We start from the raw sequence: 16,187 nt of genomic DNA on the forward strand, positions 1-16,187 counted from the left end.
TTTTTTTTGTCATGAGAACTTGAGCCACTAAAAAATATCAGTCTAATTCTCGTTATTCCAGCTTTTAAAATAGTGGTAAAAATTTAATTAAATTGATTTAAAATTTTAATTATTTTTAAAATTAATTAATTTGGTTTGATTTTAATTTTAAAATTTTTTATTTGATTAAATTAAATAAAATAAAAAAATAATTTTTAAATTTTTAAATAAGTAAATTTATAAATTTTTAATTAATTAATAATTTTTTATAATATTTAAAAATTTTATTTTGATTAATTTAATTAAAAATTAAATTAATTGATATTTTATTGATTTAATTTATTTGATTTTTATTTAAAAATTTAATTGATTTAATTAATTTTAAAAAAATTAATTCATTCAATTTTGATTAATTTAATTTCAATCCTCAGCCCTATCTCAAAACAGCCATCAAATACCATCAAATAATTAATACTTGGAAAGCTGGGCCCCAACCCACGTGCGTCGCAGCACTCCAGTGGCTCAGCGTCATAGTCGACGACCCGACCGGCCCAGCGTCCCTTATTTAGCAAACGAATCTAGTCCCTTAAATCTAAGATCAATAATATATTATATAAAAAATATAGTATAAAATTTAATATGACACACTTCATATAATAGACTTATATTATTAAACTGTAGGACATATAATATAAAATTTAACTCCCGCTACGGCGTATTTGTAAGAATTTTATTCCAAATGGAGAACACAATCAAAGGATACAATATATCTACCCCAAAAATTGAGTCTATCGACTGAGATTTATCTTTTTTTTTTTATAATGTAATGGAACTTACATCTATATAATTAAATATGTCATATTAAATTTCATGCTATATTTTTTATATAATGTATTAATTTTTTAAATTTAAATTCGATAGAATAAATTTTTAAATAGATAGAATAAAAATTTAAAAATATTGAAAATTTTAAATTATTTTTTAAGCTCTTACCCTCCTTTTCATTTCAATAATAACGATAATGGCTTGGAAAAATATCAGATCAAATGCTGACTAGCGATTGGTTCTCTCCGCCGCCACATCCCCTGGCTCCTCGCCGCCACACACGACCCAACTCCCCTCCGTTTTTCGAATTTTTCCGTTTTTTATTTATTTAGTTAATTATTCTTTCGAAAAAGACAAGCCCAGCAATTGGAATTTAGAAGGGGCCATATGACTCGAAACCCCTCGACGTGTTCTCCCCGCCCACACCCACTTCCCCCGCCATCGCCTTGCCGCTCCTTCCTTCCTTCCTTCCATCTCGTTCGACGGCCGCCTCGATCGCTGGGATCCATGACCCCTGCGACGCTCGTTGATCGGATGCCGTCGGAAGGCGATGCACCGCAGCACCGCCCGCTGCGGCATGATAGCCGCGCTTCCGGTGCCGTGAAAATCTCGAGGCCGGAAGAGAGGGTGCCGGAACTAGGCCAGGAGCACGGCGACGTCCGGACCGCGACGGTGGCGGAGGAGGCGGCGGAGAGCGGGCGAGAGAGGCTGAAGCGGCACAGGACGGAGATGGGCGGGCGGGTTTGGATCCCGGAGATCTGGGGGCAGGAGAGCCTCCTCAAGGACTGGACCGACGGCTCCGTCTTCGACCGGCCGCTGGTGCCCAAAGGGCTGACGTCGGCGCGAGAGGCGCTGGTCCAGGATTGCAGGCGAACCAACTCCGCCGCCTGCCGGATTAGGAATCCATGCTGAGCTCTTAATCAGGTCCGATTAATGCTGATTGCTGGTGATTATTTCCGAGCAAACTAAATACTTTCTGTTGTTGGGAAAACTAAAAATACAGTATTTTGTGATCAGCTCTTCCATTTTTTTTTTTTCAATATACAGTATCCTTCATCAAGATTATCATGTCATTAGTTTATCAAAAGCATAATCCAAGTTACTCCCTAAGTAATTATATATTATTTCTCAATTATTTGGCTATTCAGGGTGAAGATAAGAGTTGTGTACAAAACATTCCCTAACATGTTTTGACAGACAATATGCAGTAGTGCTTATATTGTCGAAGATAAGAGTTTTTAGCAAGTCTAGAGGGTTTAATTTTGTAGTGTTATCTAATGAGGAGGGTTAACTTTTGACTATGGAGGAATATTCATTATGGAGATCTCAAGAGGTGAACGGAGGAGTTGATTCACGAGGTGAATAGATTCATGTTCGTTGATATATTAACAATCAAGGGCACTCCTTCGGCTTGCTTTGATGTGTGGCAAGTGATGTGAGCTTATCTCGATTAGCACTCGAAGGTTGATTTGTCAACCGATTGTAGTGCTTGTGTTGGTTTCCTTCTTCCATTGCCTTTGTGTAGACCAAATGGTGGATGGAGGATGTCTATCGGTTGCATATTGTTAGAATTATATTTCTCGGTGGTGTCTAGAATCAAATTTGTCAGAATGGTTAGCTGACATCTACACTAGGATCAATCTCTTTGGATTGCCATTTTATTACCATTGCCTATAGCTTATGTGACATCTTGTCAATGGTTGGAGATGTTTGTTTGTGTGTGTGAATGTAATAATTTTGTACTAGTTTATCTCTAAATGTAGAGTTCCTCGATCGATATATTTTGTGTTGTCAATTATTTAACTCATTGTTGGTGATCTGAGCTTCAATTTAGATGTGAGGGTGGAGGTTATCTCTCCTACTTTAGTGAATGGACAACCATATTCTGCGCTGACTAGGCAACAAATTAAAGGGATGATATATAGAACTCATTTTCAGGGCACGTAGGCGGTGCTACAATTGCGGTGCAAGCAAATACGACTGTAAACAAGCCAAACTTTTGTATTATTCAAGCTTGTTTAGGTAATCGTGCCAAGCCTAAAATGAATCAAGTTGTTGAAACGGTTATTCAAGCTTGATTTGGTTTCTTTTTTCCAAAGTTGAGCTTCGTTCGAGCCTACCTTGAGCTTGGTTCATTTAGATGTTATCAAGCTCTTAATTCTTGTTTGTTTGATTGTTTGAAACTTTTACATTGTGAAACTTGTTTGGTTAGTTAATGAGTTTGATATTACAAGCTTGTTTGTTGTTTTGAGAGTCTTTTTTTCTTGTTTATTTACAAGTATGATAAAAGATTTGTTAATGAACATGGTTCACAAGTTTTGTTCATTGAATATTATTATTCACAAATAATTCTCAATCTTTATTCATGAACATCAACAACACTGTTCAAACTTGTTCATTTAATTTAACTAGTTGTTCAAACTTGTTCATTTAATTAACCTCGTACATATTGAACGAACATAAACAAGTTCCTACCAAGTTGAACACCAAACTTGCTCACTAAAGTTGGGTTCATTTATAGCCTCACAAGTGAGGGTATGGAGTAGTCACCCTCTTTCTATTTCAATCGAAAGAGATATTGAAGTATCTAGAAGCAAAATGTGTATCGACTTTAGGAAAGGGGACGATTGGGGTGTGTCTGATGTGTATCGACCCCATAACTGACTCTTGGTTCAATGGAGACTTTAAGAATGCCATCATATACCTTGACTCTCTAATCTAATGTCTTTTGGAGTATGCAACTGGTTGTCGCCAACAGCTTCATATACATGGAGACCATTTGCAAGGCAAGGGCTTCTTTTTTAATGGATCTTTAGAGGTGATAAATAACCATTGTTTCAGAGCTACCAATGACTGCGAAGGGCCCTAGATCTCTAACATTCTCTTTATGTTTTAGTTGTTAATGTATTTACACTTAATTGTTATTTTCTAGTATATAAGAGAGCTCAACATACCTACTAAGTGACAACGTATCGAATATCTAGCTCAGGATCATACAAGTGTTTGTCAAAGACTTCTTTTCTAAAGGGTTCTTTCAAATGGTTACCTGTTGAAGCTCAAGGCCGGACCAACGGGCCAACTTTGATTCTTGCTCTTTTTATTCTAAGTTATTCTCCACTTTCTATGGTCTACATGGGACTTAGCTCGATCAAATTTCTTTACCAAAATACATTAGTTGGAAGTATATGTGACAAATATGAATTTGTGTGAATCTTGTTGCTAATGATCTTGTTTAGGGTAGCACAACTTTGATTCTTCGTGCGTGATCATTCTATATGATCTAACATGATTTTTTTGAACTAACCACTTCATGGGCTGGTTGACTTTGTTCTCTTTGATCTCGAGTAGGCAATTGGATAAAAGAGGTGAAAGCTAGAACACCGACCCAAGAGAACACTGCCTCCTACAACTATTGAGGTTCGCCGAGCTTGTCTTTGCCCGATAGATTCTCGCAAAGAAGGTAAAACTTGCCATTGGCAGTGGAGAACCAGAGCCCAGTTACTGAAAGATAGATGAGGATTCAAATTCTAGATACTTTAACATGGTTGCTAATGGGAGGAGGTAACCCAACCAATCTCTACCTTTCAGTCTTAGGAAGATGTTCGATACGACGCGGGCAGTGTTCCCTCGGCCTTTATGTTAGATCTCTCAGATTGTATCAGTATACCTAAGTCTAGTCAAGTTCGAAAGTCTAAGACCCTTCGATTGAACATGATTTTCGCCTAGCTTCTCGGGATGTTAGCAAAGTGAACTTGCTAAAACTTAATTTTAGAGGGAGGACTTCTGTTAAGGAAGTTAAGGCACTATTGAGCATCACCCTTAATCATCTGGTGGCATATAGTTGTTAGTTTAACTAATTCTTCGTCTTCCTTTGGAGAATATCAATAACATCACCGAAAGAGGAGGCACCACAGGCAGTTGGGAATATGTAAAGCTGTGATGCTTCTTGCAGTTGGAGGATTATTATAATGCTGCTCTTCCCTTGCATTGCCTTTTGTTCCTCTTCATGATTAGATTGAGAATATATACATATATAAATAAATAATATATTGTACGTTTATATGGCATCCCGTGGCCGTGAATATATAATAGCTCTTCGGAGTATAATTAAGTTGGTTATTATGAGATAGATTAGTTGAAGTGGGCAACAATCGAATCTCGACGAAGTCAAAGTAATACCCTCTTTCGTAATGGTCAGTTGTAACTTTCTGATTTACCTCTTCATAGATGATTATATGACCGACCGTATGTGACCGTTAGAGTGATGAATTTCATTTTTTATTGAAGTGAATATATAGTATAAAATATATTTTAATTTTTTTATTTAGAATTTAAGTTTTAAATGCTTATGAAGAGGTGCAGTATATGAAACTCATTCATATATATATATACGAAATTGATCAGCCGCGCACCTTCCCTACGCGATCCCGTCCGCACCTTCTCCTACCCACGCCCACTGCCGCCGCGATTTCATCGCCGTCCGGCCATCTCCGGCCGCCGGACCAAGCCCGATCGACGCGCCACTCGTCGGTGCGTCGATCGGGCCTGGTCCGGCGGCCGGAGATGGCCGGACGGCGGCGAATTTGGCCGGAAACCGAGACCACAGTGACTGGCGCCGTTTCCGGCCAAATCGCGGCCGGCGCCGGCGGTCCTTCCCCGGCCGGTCTCCGGCCGGAATTTGGCCGGATTCCGGCCGCGATTTGGCCGGAAACGGCGCCAGTCACTGTGGTCTCGGTTTCCGGCCAAATTCGCCGCCGTCCGGCCGCCGGACCGACGCCGGTCGACGCGCCGGCCAGTGGCGCGTCGATTGGGTCCGGTTCGACGGCCGGAGATGGCCGGACGGCGATGAATTTGACCGGAATCCGAGACCACAGTGGGTGTGGGTGGGAGAGCGGCGGTTTCCGGTCGATTTCGCCGTCGTCCGGTCACCGTCAGCCGCCGGACCTACGCCAGTCGACGCGCCGGCGAGTGGCGCGTCGATCGGGGCTGGTCCGACGACCGGAGGTGGCCGGACGGCGAAACGGGAGCGCCGGCAGTGGGCGTGGGTCGGGTGGTGCGCACGGGTGTCGCGCACGGGTGTCGCGCGGGAGATCAGTTCTCTATATATATATATATATATATATATTATATATATATATATATATATATATATATATATATAATTTTTCTATCCTGAGCTCCTTACCCCGCGCTCCTCGTCCGCGATAACCCGACCCCTCGCCGCTGCCATTTCGTCGTCCGACCACCGCCGGCCGCCGCGTCACACCCAATGAATGCGCAACTCACCGACGCACATCCCCGCATTGGATTCCAGCCGGATAGTGGCCGGAATTCGACGAATTCGGCTGCGATTTGGTCGAAAATCGCCTGCCAGTGCCGAGCGGTCGATTCCGGCCAAATCGCATCGAAATCCGACCAAATTTCGGTCGGAGACCGACCGCGATTTGGCCGGAATCGGCTGCCAGTGCCGAGCGGCCAATTCCGACCGAATTCGCCAGATTCCGGCCATTTTCCGATCGGAATCCGACGCTGGCTTGTGCGCCGGCGAGCTGTGCGTCCATCGGGCGTGATGCGGCGGCCGGAGGTGGCCGGACGACGATGCGGCAGCGGCTGGAGCAGGGCTGGGTCGGGTGGGAGCGCACAAGAGCGTACGAGAATAGACCGCAGGATAGTAAAATTCTATATATATATAGAGAGAGAGAGCTGATCTCCTGCGCACCGCCCACTGCGCAACACTCCGACCCACCGCCGTCGCGCCGCCGTCCGATCACCGACGACCGCCGGACCGGACACGTTGGAAAGCCAGCTCGCCGGCGCTCCGGTCGGGGCCAGATTCCGGTCGGATTGTGGCCGGAATCCGGCCGAAATCCAGCCAGAAACACGACAGAACGACTTTTGGCCGATTCCGACATATTTCGGCCGAATCACGGCCGATCTCCGGCCGTGATTCGGCCGGAATCCGACCGATTTCAGTCGGAATCGGCCAACAGTAGTTGTTGGCCGATTCCGATCGAAATTCGGCGGGAATCCGGTCGAATTTGGCCGGAATACGGTCACCGGACCCGACGCCGGCGAGTTGCACATCCATCGGCGCCGGTCCGGTGGCCGGAGATGGCCGGACGGCGGTGAACAGCGGCGGAGAAGCGGCAAACGTCCGAGGAGAAATACTGTACATCCTGAAAAATGGACGGTCTGGATTGCTTCGCGCACGGGTGCGCAGGAAAGCGTCGCGCGGTAGATCAAATTTCTATATATATATATATTCTGCTATTATGGGCGCCATCTCCTGCGCGCTCGTGAACGTCGTCCTCGTTGGCGTTTCCACGTCAGCGTCGAGCAGCGAAACCCTCTGAGTCCCTGAGGCACTCAGAAGAGACAAAATTCTTCACGCGGATCGCACGTGAGAAAGCCTTCGCCAAAAACACCGCTCCCGCTCGCCTCCTCCTCCTCCTCGCCAAAAACCCCGCTCTCCTCCTCCTCCTTGTCCTCGCCAAAAACCTGCGCTGCTCGAAGCCCCGCCTCTTCTTCCTCCTCCGACTGGCGCCCGCTCCCTCCTCCTCCTCGTCGGCCCCCTCCTTCTCTGAGTCACAGAGGATCCGAACTGCATCTTTAAACCCTAAATCCCCACATGGCACGCGATCGCTCTCCCTCTCCCCGCGAGAAGAAGGGCCGCCGCAAAAGCAAGAAAACGAAGTACGCCGGCGACTCCTCTGATCCCAAGGGCGACAGCCAAACCCTAACTCCGGACTCAACGCTGCGGGATCCCTCTCCTGGTGAGCGGAAGAGACTCGGCAAAGGCAAGGACGCCGGCGACTTCTCGACGCTGGTCCACGACTACAACGTGATCCTGCGTGGCGCTCTGGATTTCCGCCGCATGATGGGCTTGCTGCCTACCAAGTCCATCTAGAGGCGAAGTTAAGAAGCGGTTGGATCCCTTGAAGGCCAAAACTCTAGAGGCGAAGTTGAAGAAGCATTTCGAGGCTGAAATGGAGATCAAAGCAGAGTCGCAAAAGATTTACTGTGACATCTTTGCACTTCTGAGTGCAACATCCGAGCCTATGAGCTGAGCTCATAGAAGGATTCAAGCAATTCTTGAAGAGTAAAACCACTATTGCTATTGTGCCATTGGAGAACCAGTAAACAGAAAGATATCGAATCCCCTAATTTGTGCGTCGCTATTTGTTGTATAAAGAGATAAGATTTTGAGAGGAAACTAGCAGATCAACACATACGAACAACATTTTTTGTTTCATTTGGATCTTAATGCCATCAAGAATTTGTGTAATCTTGTGAGGTATGGACTGTCATGATGCCACTTTGGTGCACCTAATCCAAGACATTAAATTTTATAACTCCTGGTTGTATTAATCGACTATCAATAATCATTTGGCTAGTGTGAAGAAACCTTACTTGCCAAACCTAGTGAAGTTTCAAGTTTATGCTATCAGGCTCTGTTTAATATTTGGAAAAGGAAGCAAGAGTGGCACCAAATCATTGATTAAGAGCATAGGGCACCAAATTATTGGAAAATGTAGCTTTACATTATAGTTTAGATCAAACAGATCAATTGATACACTTTGTAGTAATTACATGGAAGAATAAGAAGGAAACATATTCCAGAAGAAGTTCTTCACTGTTTTTGAACATGAGCTTCGGCAGTCTGTTCCCTTTTCTCTTGCTCCTCAGACTCTGACTCGACTTTCTGTAGTTTCTCTTTTAACTTCATGAGCGAGGCTTCAATCAAGTGAGTCCTTCACAAGACTCTTGATCCATTGGAGTGACTGCTCCAAGCTTTGCGCCCCTGTTCTGGATCTTAAGAATGCTGGTTATGCTCGACACCAAAATCACCGACATCGTGCTTGCCCAGCCTCTTCACCGTCGCCAGTCGCTTGCCTAATTAATTTCAACTGGTCCATCCCCTTCATCGCCAGCTCCCGCAGTGGCCCAATCTTCCACATCAAAATGAGCACCACTGCCCCCCTCGGCAAAGAGTACGAGAAACAACAGCTGAATCATCTCTCTTTAATGGCCCCAAACAACAACTAATTCAACATGTATAAATTTAAAATATCAATTTTTATAAATAAAAATTTTACCAGATCGGAGAGGTGGGGCGCCGGAGAGGCCAAGAGTGGAGAACAGCCGCTGTTATAGGCGGCAGAGTTGCCTGCAACAATAGACAAAGAAGAAGAGAGGAGGTCGGGAGAGGAGGAACGGCTAGGAGAGGGAGAGGAGCAGTGGCGTCGAAGAGGAGGAGCAAGAGATGACGTCGCTGCAGCAAAGTCTCAGAGAGAAGAGGGAGATGCTCGGGAGGAGGGAGGTGAGGGGTGGGTAGCGGGCTCAGCGTCCGGCGAGGGAGAGGCCAGCCGAGAGAGAGGGAGGGAGAGAGGAGAGGATTAGGGCAAACGCTTTAAAAAGTGCATTTGTAATAATTTTACGCCGACGAGGAGGAGGAGGGAGCGGGCGCCGGTCGGAGGAGGAAGAAGAGGCGGGGCTTCGAGCAGCGCGGGTTTTTGGCGAGGACGAGGAGGAGGAGGAGGAGGAGAGCGAGGTTTTTGGCGAGGAGGAGGAGGAGGCGAGCGGGAGCGGTGTTTTTGGCGAAGGCTTTCTCACGTGCGATCTGCGTGAAGAATTTTGTCGCTTCTGAGTGCCTGGGTTTCGCTGCTCGCCGTGGAAAATCGCACGCTGACGTGGAAACGCCAGCGAGGATGACGCTCACGAGCGCGCAGGAGATGGCGCCCATAATAGCAGAACTATATATATATATATATATATATATATATATATATATATATATATATATATATATATATATATATATATATATATATATATATATATATATATATATATATATATATATATATATATATATATATATATATATACAGAAGGGCTATCCTGAGCACCGATCTCCTGAGCACCCGTGAGCACCTCCATCCTGACCGTTCATCCGATCGCGCGCTCAAGCTCAGCCGTCCAAAAATCGCGATTGAACAGTGTTTCTCCTCGGACCTCCGCCGCTTCTCGCCGCCCGTTCATCGCCGTCCGACCACCGTCGGCCGCCGGACCGGACCCGTTGGAACCGCAACTCGCCGGCGCCGGCGGTGGCCGGATTCCGGCCGTGATTTGGCCGGAATCCGGACGGATTTCGGTCGGAATCGGCCAACAGACACTGTTGTCCGATTCCGGCCGAAATCGGCCGGTCGACCACAGCCGGTCTCCGGCCGTGATTTGGCTGGAATCCGGCCGATTTCGGCCGGAATCGGACAACAGTGTCTGTTGGCCGATTTCGGCCGGAATCGGACAACAGTGTCTGTTGGCCGATTTCGGCCGGATTCCGGCCAAATCGCGGCGGTCTGTCTCCGGCCGCGATTCGGCCGGAATCCGCTCGAATTCCGGGCGACAGCGGCGCCAGCCACTGCTGCCGTGTTTCGGCCGGAATTCCGGCCGTCCGGCCCAATCCGGCCGAAATTCGATGCCGGAATGTGCGCCGTCGAGTTGCGGTTCCAACGGATCCGGTCCGGCTGCCGGCGGTGGTCGGACGGCGATGAACGGGCGGCGGAAGCACGTGAACGTCGGAGGAGTGCGCACGCGGCGCGTAAGAATCCGGTGCTCAGGATAGACGAACTGTATATATATATATATATATATATATATATATATAAGTCACTTTCGGATAAAGGTGTCGAACTAGGAGAATACTTTATTATTTATTTATTTATTTATTTTATTTATAGTAAAAGTTATTTAGGATTTTATCTTTAAGAATTGAATTATAATATTAAATATAAAAGAATTTTTAAAATAAAAAAAATTTAAGTGCTTATGAAATATATCAGATTATTATTTTGTATTTTTTATTTCACACATATCATGAAATTAATTTTTTTTATTTAAAATTTTTTATGTAATATTATAATTTAATTTTTAAATTCTAAAAAATAAATAATTTAATTATAAATAAAAATAAATATATAAAAATAAAATGATATTATTTCTATTTCGAACGTTCAAAACGGTAAGCTGCGTGCACAGATAAGCACACAACGCGCACAGATCAAGGATATATATAAAACCATCAATTTAGATTAGGTCAGTCGGGTTGGTTCACCCCGCCAAATAATTTAATCGAGTTGGATTAAAATTTTATCAACCCATTTTAACGTGGATTTAGGTCGGTCAGTCCCGCCTAGACCCATGACCGCGTGGGTTGGCATGCAGATTAAGAAATTTTTTTTTTCAAAATTTAAAATTAAGGGAGAAAATTTAATGAATTAGTGGGTTAGATCCGTTTAAACCGCAATACAAACTTAAAATTTTCAACTTGACCCGTTTAAACTACAATCAAAATTTTAATATTTTCTATATTTTTTTATTTTTTGATAGGTCCGTGGATTGACTTGCCTAACTCACGATTCGTCTTAAGTTGGATTGGGTTGAAAATTTTTCAACCCACCAAGTTGGTGGGTCAGCCCGCCCCGCCCCGCCATATAACAGGTTTCTAGTTAGTTGGCCCGCCCTACCATGGGTTGGCCCGTTTGACAACTCTAGATATATATATTAAATTTTAGAGTCGTCAATTTGGGTTAGGCCGTCGGGTTGATTCGCCTCGCCGAACAATTTAAGCGAGTTGGGTTGAAATTTTATCAACCCATTTTAAGATGAGTTTAAATGGGTCAACTCGCTTAGTCCCGTAACCCGTATGGATTGGCTCACGACACGTGTGGGTTGGTCTGCGGGTTGAGAAAATCTATTTATTTTCTTCAAAATGTAAATTTAAGGGAGAAAATTCAATGAATTAATGAACTTGATCCGTCTAAATCTCAATCCAAATTTAAAATTTTCAACTTGACTCCGTTTAAACTACAATCTAAATTTAAAAATTTTAATATTTTCTATATTTTTTATTTGTTGAGACTCATGGATTAACCCGCCTAATCTACGATCCATCTTAAATTAGATTGGGTTAGAAATTTTCTAATTAATCAAGTTGATGAATCGGTCTTCTTCCTTGCTCTATCATATAATATAGATTTTTTATATTGATCCGCCCAATTCATCCGTTTGACAATTATATTAAATTTATTCATCAAGATCATCAGCTCTTTCGCACCCACGCGCCCACCGACACTTCTGCCTGGGCCCCGACTGAGTCACGCCGTTTTCGCAAGCCTCGCGTGGGGACGGAACCTCGAGGTGTCTACTCGGAGCCGCATCATTAAATGCGGCCGACACGTGTCGCTTCCCAGTGCAGTAGGAGCAGTTCCCACGAGAGGCCTATTTAAGAGGGAGGGTAATGGGAGTCGATGGCGGACGGAGCGGAGCGCGGTCACTCGTACCAACGACTGCAAGCGCGAGATAGAGCAGGGATTCGGGCATTCGATCGGGGAACCAATCTCGATCCTTCTTTCCGTTCTCTTTCGATTCATCGAGCGAGCACTTCCGGATCATTAGGGATTTATCGGCGGCGGATCGAGTTGGAAGAACAATGGCGAAGCAGAAGAGCGGCTGCTTCCTCCTCTACCTCCTCCTCCTCTTTTCAGGTGCATTCTTCTTCATCCATATCCTTGTATCTATCTCTTAATCGGGTCGACTGTTGAATCCAGATCATTTCATGATTTCCATTTTTTTAAGAGAGAGAGAAAAAACAAGATATCGATGCGATTTGGCTCCTCGAGAAGGGAAGAGCTGGCAGATTCTGATGAATACTATAACTTCTTGAATCTAGGGAGGCAGAGAATTCCGATTGCAGCGTATTTTGTGTTTCTGTCCAAAAATGAGCGGAAAATTAGGTTTTCTGATTTATTTCTAGTTGAGAGAAGAGATTAAATTAATCGGTGAGCAGACAAAAACCACATGGTCTTGGGTGTGCCGACTGACTAACGTAGGCGTGTGTAGACCAGGTTGGCAAAAGTACTTTTAATGAATACCAAATGCTTGGTGTCCCCTTTGTAAGATCTAAGTGAGATTAAGTTGATTCGTTCTAGTTTGATTTTGATTATAGTATATCTGCAGCTTTTTGTTTAATGATCCCATGCTTACTGTGGTAGTTAAACATGTATCGTGTTGCCGATCGAGGTTAGCATTTAAAATTTGTGGAAGGAGTAGGATGTGTGCTTATATTTAAACTCTACTTTTGTACTCTTAGGCACCGCCCCAATCACATGACCATGTGAGGGATTCCGTGTCACTAATGAACAAGAGGAATGATGCTTCCAAATTTAACTGAGATACTAAATGAGTATTGACAATGGTTTGATCCATCGCGCACATTGCTTGTCTTTAGTAAGTGATTGCATTGCAAACGATCTTTGTTTGGAGTTTGAACAAGAATCTTTTTTCAAGGGGATAAAGTTATGGCTCTTCACATGGTGGCAAATAGCCCTTTTGCTCTTCATGTGAGGCCAAAAGCAAGAAATTCTGGAATCACATTGTTGATTGGCAGAGGAGAGATATTGCAATGCTCCCATGGTTCACCATGCACACCATAGAAGCTCTCTTCTTCATTGGAAGAAACGACATCCCACTTATGGAGCTTAAAAAAACTTTTTTTTATTATTATTTTGGTAAATATTTCTGAATGTAGTCATATCTGTTTCTTTGGTATTTGTTTGCCCTTAGCTCTTGTAGTGGTGAAAGCATTTAACATAGTGGTGAATGCATAACACATTGCCTTTTCCTAATAGCTCAAGTTTTCAAATGTTAGCAGCTCTGTCAAGGTTTGGAATGCAACTGAATATTTATCATTTCTTGGCTGGAACTTTTCCTTTTATTTTCAATACAGCATTTGGCATCATTTCAGAATCTCCCTTCTTGGCTGTCCTTTTCATTATTTTTTTCCCATGTAAGAAATCAGAAAGATTGATGATTTGCTTTCTTCTCTCTTTATGAACTGTGATATGGAATGGCATTCATTCATCTTTACAGGTCAAGTTATCCAAATTCTTGGCATCACAGTAGGTATCAATTACGGGCAGATCGCCAACAATCTTCCCTCTCCAAGTCGAGTTGCAAGCCTACTGCATTCCCTCAGTGTCAGCAGAGTAAAGCTTTATGATGCTGATCAGAGTGTTCTTAGCGCATTCATCAATACTGACATCGAGTTTGTAATAGGAATTGGCAACGAGAATGTGTCGACAATGACTGATCCAGCAAAAGCACTTGGATGGCTCCAACAGCATGTCCTACCTTACCTTCCTTACACTAAGATCACCTGTATAACCGTCGGAAATGAAGTCTTCAAAGGAAATGACACTGTTCTCATGGCAAATCTTCTGCCAGCCATGCAATCAGTCTATCAAGGCCTGGTTTCTCTTGGATTGGATAAACAAGTGAATGTTACAAGTTCTCATTCCCTCGACATGTTAGGGAACTCCTACCCTCCTTCAGCAGGCTCATTCCGACAAGACCTAGCAGTGTATATCCAGCCGATCCTCGACTTCCATTCAATGACAAAATCACCCTTCCTCATCAATGCCTATCCTTATTTTGCATACAAAGCAAACCCTGGAGCTGTCTCTTTAGACTATGTCCTCTTCGAGCCCAATCCAGGAGTTACTGATCCACTCACAAATCTGAACTACGACAACATGCTATATGCGCAGATTGATGCGGTTTATTCTGCTGTCAGAGCATGGGGGCGCCCTGATATAGAAGTCAGGATTTCCGAGACCGGGTGGCCATCTAGAGGAGACTCTGATGAGGTAGGGGCGACACCAGAAAATGCTGCAAAATACAACAGTAATCTGCTGCAGAGGACAGCAATGAAACAAGGAACTCCGATGAATCCTACTCTTCCTGTAGATATATATGTCTTTGCATTGTTTAATGAAGACTTAAAGCCTGGACCAACTTCAGAAAGAAATTACGGACTATTTTATCCTGATGGAACTCCTGTTTACAACATTGGTTTGAATGGATATCTTCCACCCATGTTGTCTTCAAGCTTCAAGGTAAACAACAATCTATCCTTTTTCGATTCTATTAACTCAACTTGATAAGATTATGATCATAGCTAAACAGTTGATATATTTTGCTACTTCATCTGTTTCCATATCTCGCCTTGCAGATGATGCCTGCTTTGAGCATTTTTGAAATTGCCGCCGCAATTTTGCTCCTAGCCTGACATCAACAGAAGTGCCTGGTTCGACAGGTATGTAGCAGAGTTGGAACCGATGGAATACCAATGTGACATAACTGGATAGATAGAACCACCAATGCACTTCTCGCTGTTCCTCAGTGGATTTGGTTTCGAGTCAACCCATTTAACCAACTGAGTATCTTCCATGGTGTTGTTCAGCACGATAGCAATTAAACTTGCAGTCACTGGGAGTTCTCATGGTGCCTAAGTGGCATCCGGATAACGTTGATGTGTGCTCCGTAGCACCTAAAGATACTTTTGCATAGAACATGATTTTTGTTCTAATAATCCCAGAAAGCCTGCTGCCCTTGTTAATTTCCCCCATTTTTATCAATTTATTCTTCTCCTGATATAATTCAGAATAATGGGTTTTCTATTGATCCTGAAACAATCACATAATGGTTTCTGAATTCTAATTTAACCCAAGGCAAATAACTCCACTCTCATGTGTAATATATATAGCTTCTGGCTGTTCCTTCTGTTCCTGTTGCTTGGTGTTGATGAAAATGTGTAAGGTCTCAATGGATTGAGAGTGTGTGGAACTCTTTTTTTCTGCATGGCCTACTATTTTAGCATCAATACGTAGCTTAGTTAACATCTTAGACTGTTTTTTCCCCTCAAAAGTTTGGAAAAATAAAAAGGGGAGAAAAAGATACAACACTAAATAAAAAATAATATTTAGGAAAGAGATACAACACTAAATAAAAAATAATATTTAGGAAAGAGATAAAAAATAAAAAATATACGGTTTTTCTAAAACAGAACCCCTACATTTGAAATGGCCAAAGGCGCACAAGATTTTTTTAAAAATATTTTAATATTTAATTTTTATAATTCAATTAATTTTGAAAATGAATAATCTAATTTCACATACTAACCATCAAGTAACTTCGAAAAACACAAAGGCTCACGGTCTGACAGTCCAACATCACTAGTAATTCAAATACAACAGATTCATTACAAGTTTGAGTTTGTATTTTAATTTTAATTAAAACATAATAATTTTAATTAGAATTAATTAAAATTTTAAAAATAAAAGAATTAAATGAGGTTTTAAGGAACATAACAATGGTGTTATTTTTAAATTGATACTTTATGCGTTAAAAAATAAAAGCATAAAAGCCAAAAATGTTTCAAAGAGTAACAGAATGCTTATTTGTAAAATTAATCATGCCTATATATTAATTTTGGACAATTTTTTTAAAAAAAATCTCAAAAAGAGATGGGAGTCCTATGATTT

The 16,187-nt window shown here is 42.8% G+C and overlaps 2 protein-coding genes and 1 pseudogene across 2 annotated transcripts; 2 read left to right on the plus strand and 1 right to left on the minus strand.

Moving 5' to 3' along the window:
- Positions 1-1,191: 1,191 nt before the first annotated feature.
- LOC141822481 (uncharacterized) lies at positions 1,192-1,839 on the plus strand. The gene has a single exon (XM_074709932.1). The coding sequence runs from the start codon at positions 1,192-1,194 to the stop codon at positions 1,714-1,716; it is 525 nt and encodes a 174-aa protein (XP_074566033.1). The 3' UTR covers positions 1,717-1,839.
- Positions 1,840-8,318: 6,479 nt separating this feature from the next.
- On the minus strand, positions 8,319-8,820 carry LOC141815269 (uncharacterized; annotated as a pseudogene).
- Positions 8,821-12,132: 3,312 nt separating this feature from the next.
- Positions 12,133-15,430, plus strand: LOC141821729 (glucan endo-1,3-beta-glucosidase 14-like). The gene is made up of 3 exons (XM_074709071.1): positions 12,133-12,350; positions 13,735-14,759; positions 14,876-15,430. The coding sequence occupies exons 1-3, from the start codon at positions 12,296-12,298 to the stop codon at positions 14,930-14,932; spliced, it is 1,137 nt and encodes a 378-aa protein (XP_074565172.1). The 5' UTR covers positions 12,133-12,295; the 3' UTR covers positions 14,933-15,430.
- The last annotated feature ends 757 nt before the right edge of the window (positions 15,431-16,187 follow it).

The sequence above is a fragment of the Curcuma longa genome, chromosome 2 (assembly GCF_044706935.1).
Source record: "Curcuma longa cultivar G26 ecotype Majalengka, Jawa Barat chromosome 2, ITB_CL_G26_1.1, whole genome shotgun sequence".
In the NCBI taxonomy this organism is placed as follows: Eukaryota; Viridiplantae; Streptophyta; class Magnoliopsida; order Zingiberales; family Zingiberaceae; genus Curcuma; species Curcuma longa.

Bases quoted from the DNA above. Each gene is read 5' to 3' on its own strand.
- LOC141822481 (XM_074709932.1), top strand. From the start codon at position 1,192: ATGACTCGAAACCCCTCGACGTGTTCTCCCCGCCCACACCCACTTCCC.
- LOC141821729 (XM_074709071.1), top strand. From the start codon at position 12,296: ATGGCGAAGCAGAAGAGCGGCTGCTTCCTCCTCTACCTCCTCCTCCTC. The intron at 12,351-13,734 runs GTGCATTCTTCT...TCATCTTTACAG, and splicing joins CCTCCTCCTCCTCTTTTCAG to GTCAAGTTATCCAAATTCTT. The intron at 14,760-14,875 runs GTAAACAACAAT...CTCGCCTTGCAG, and splicing joins TGTTGTCTTCAAGCTTCAAG to ATGATGCCTGCTTTGAGCAT.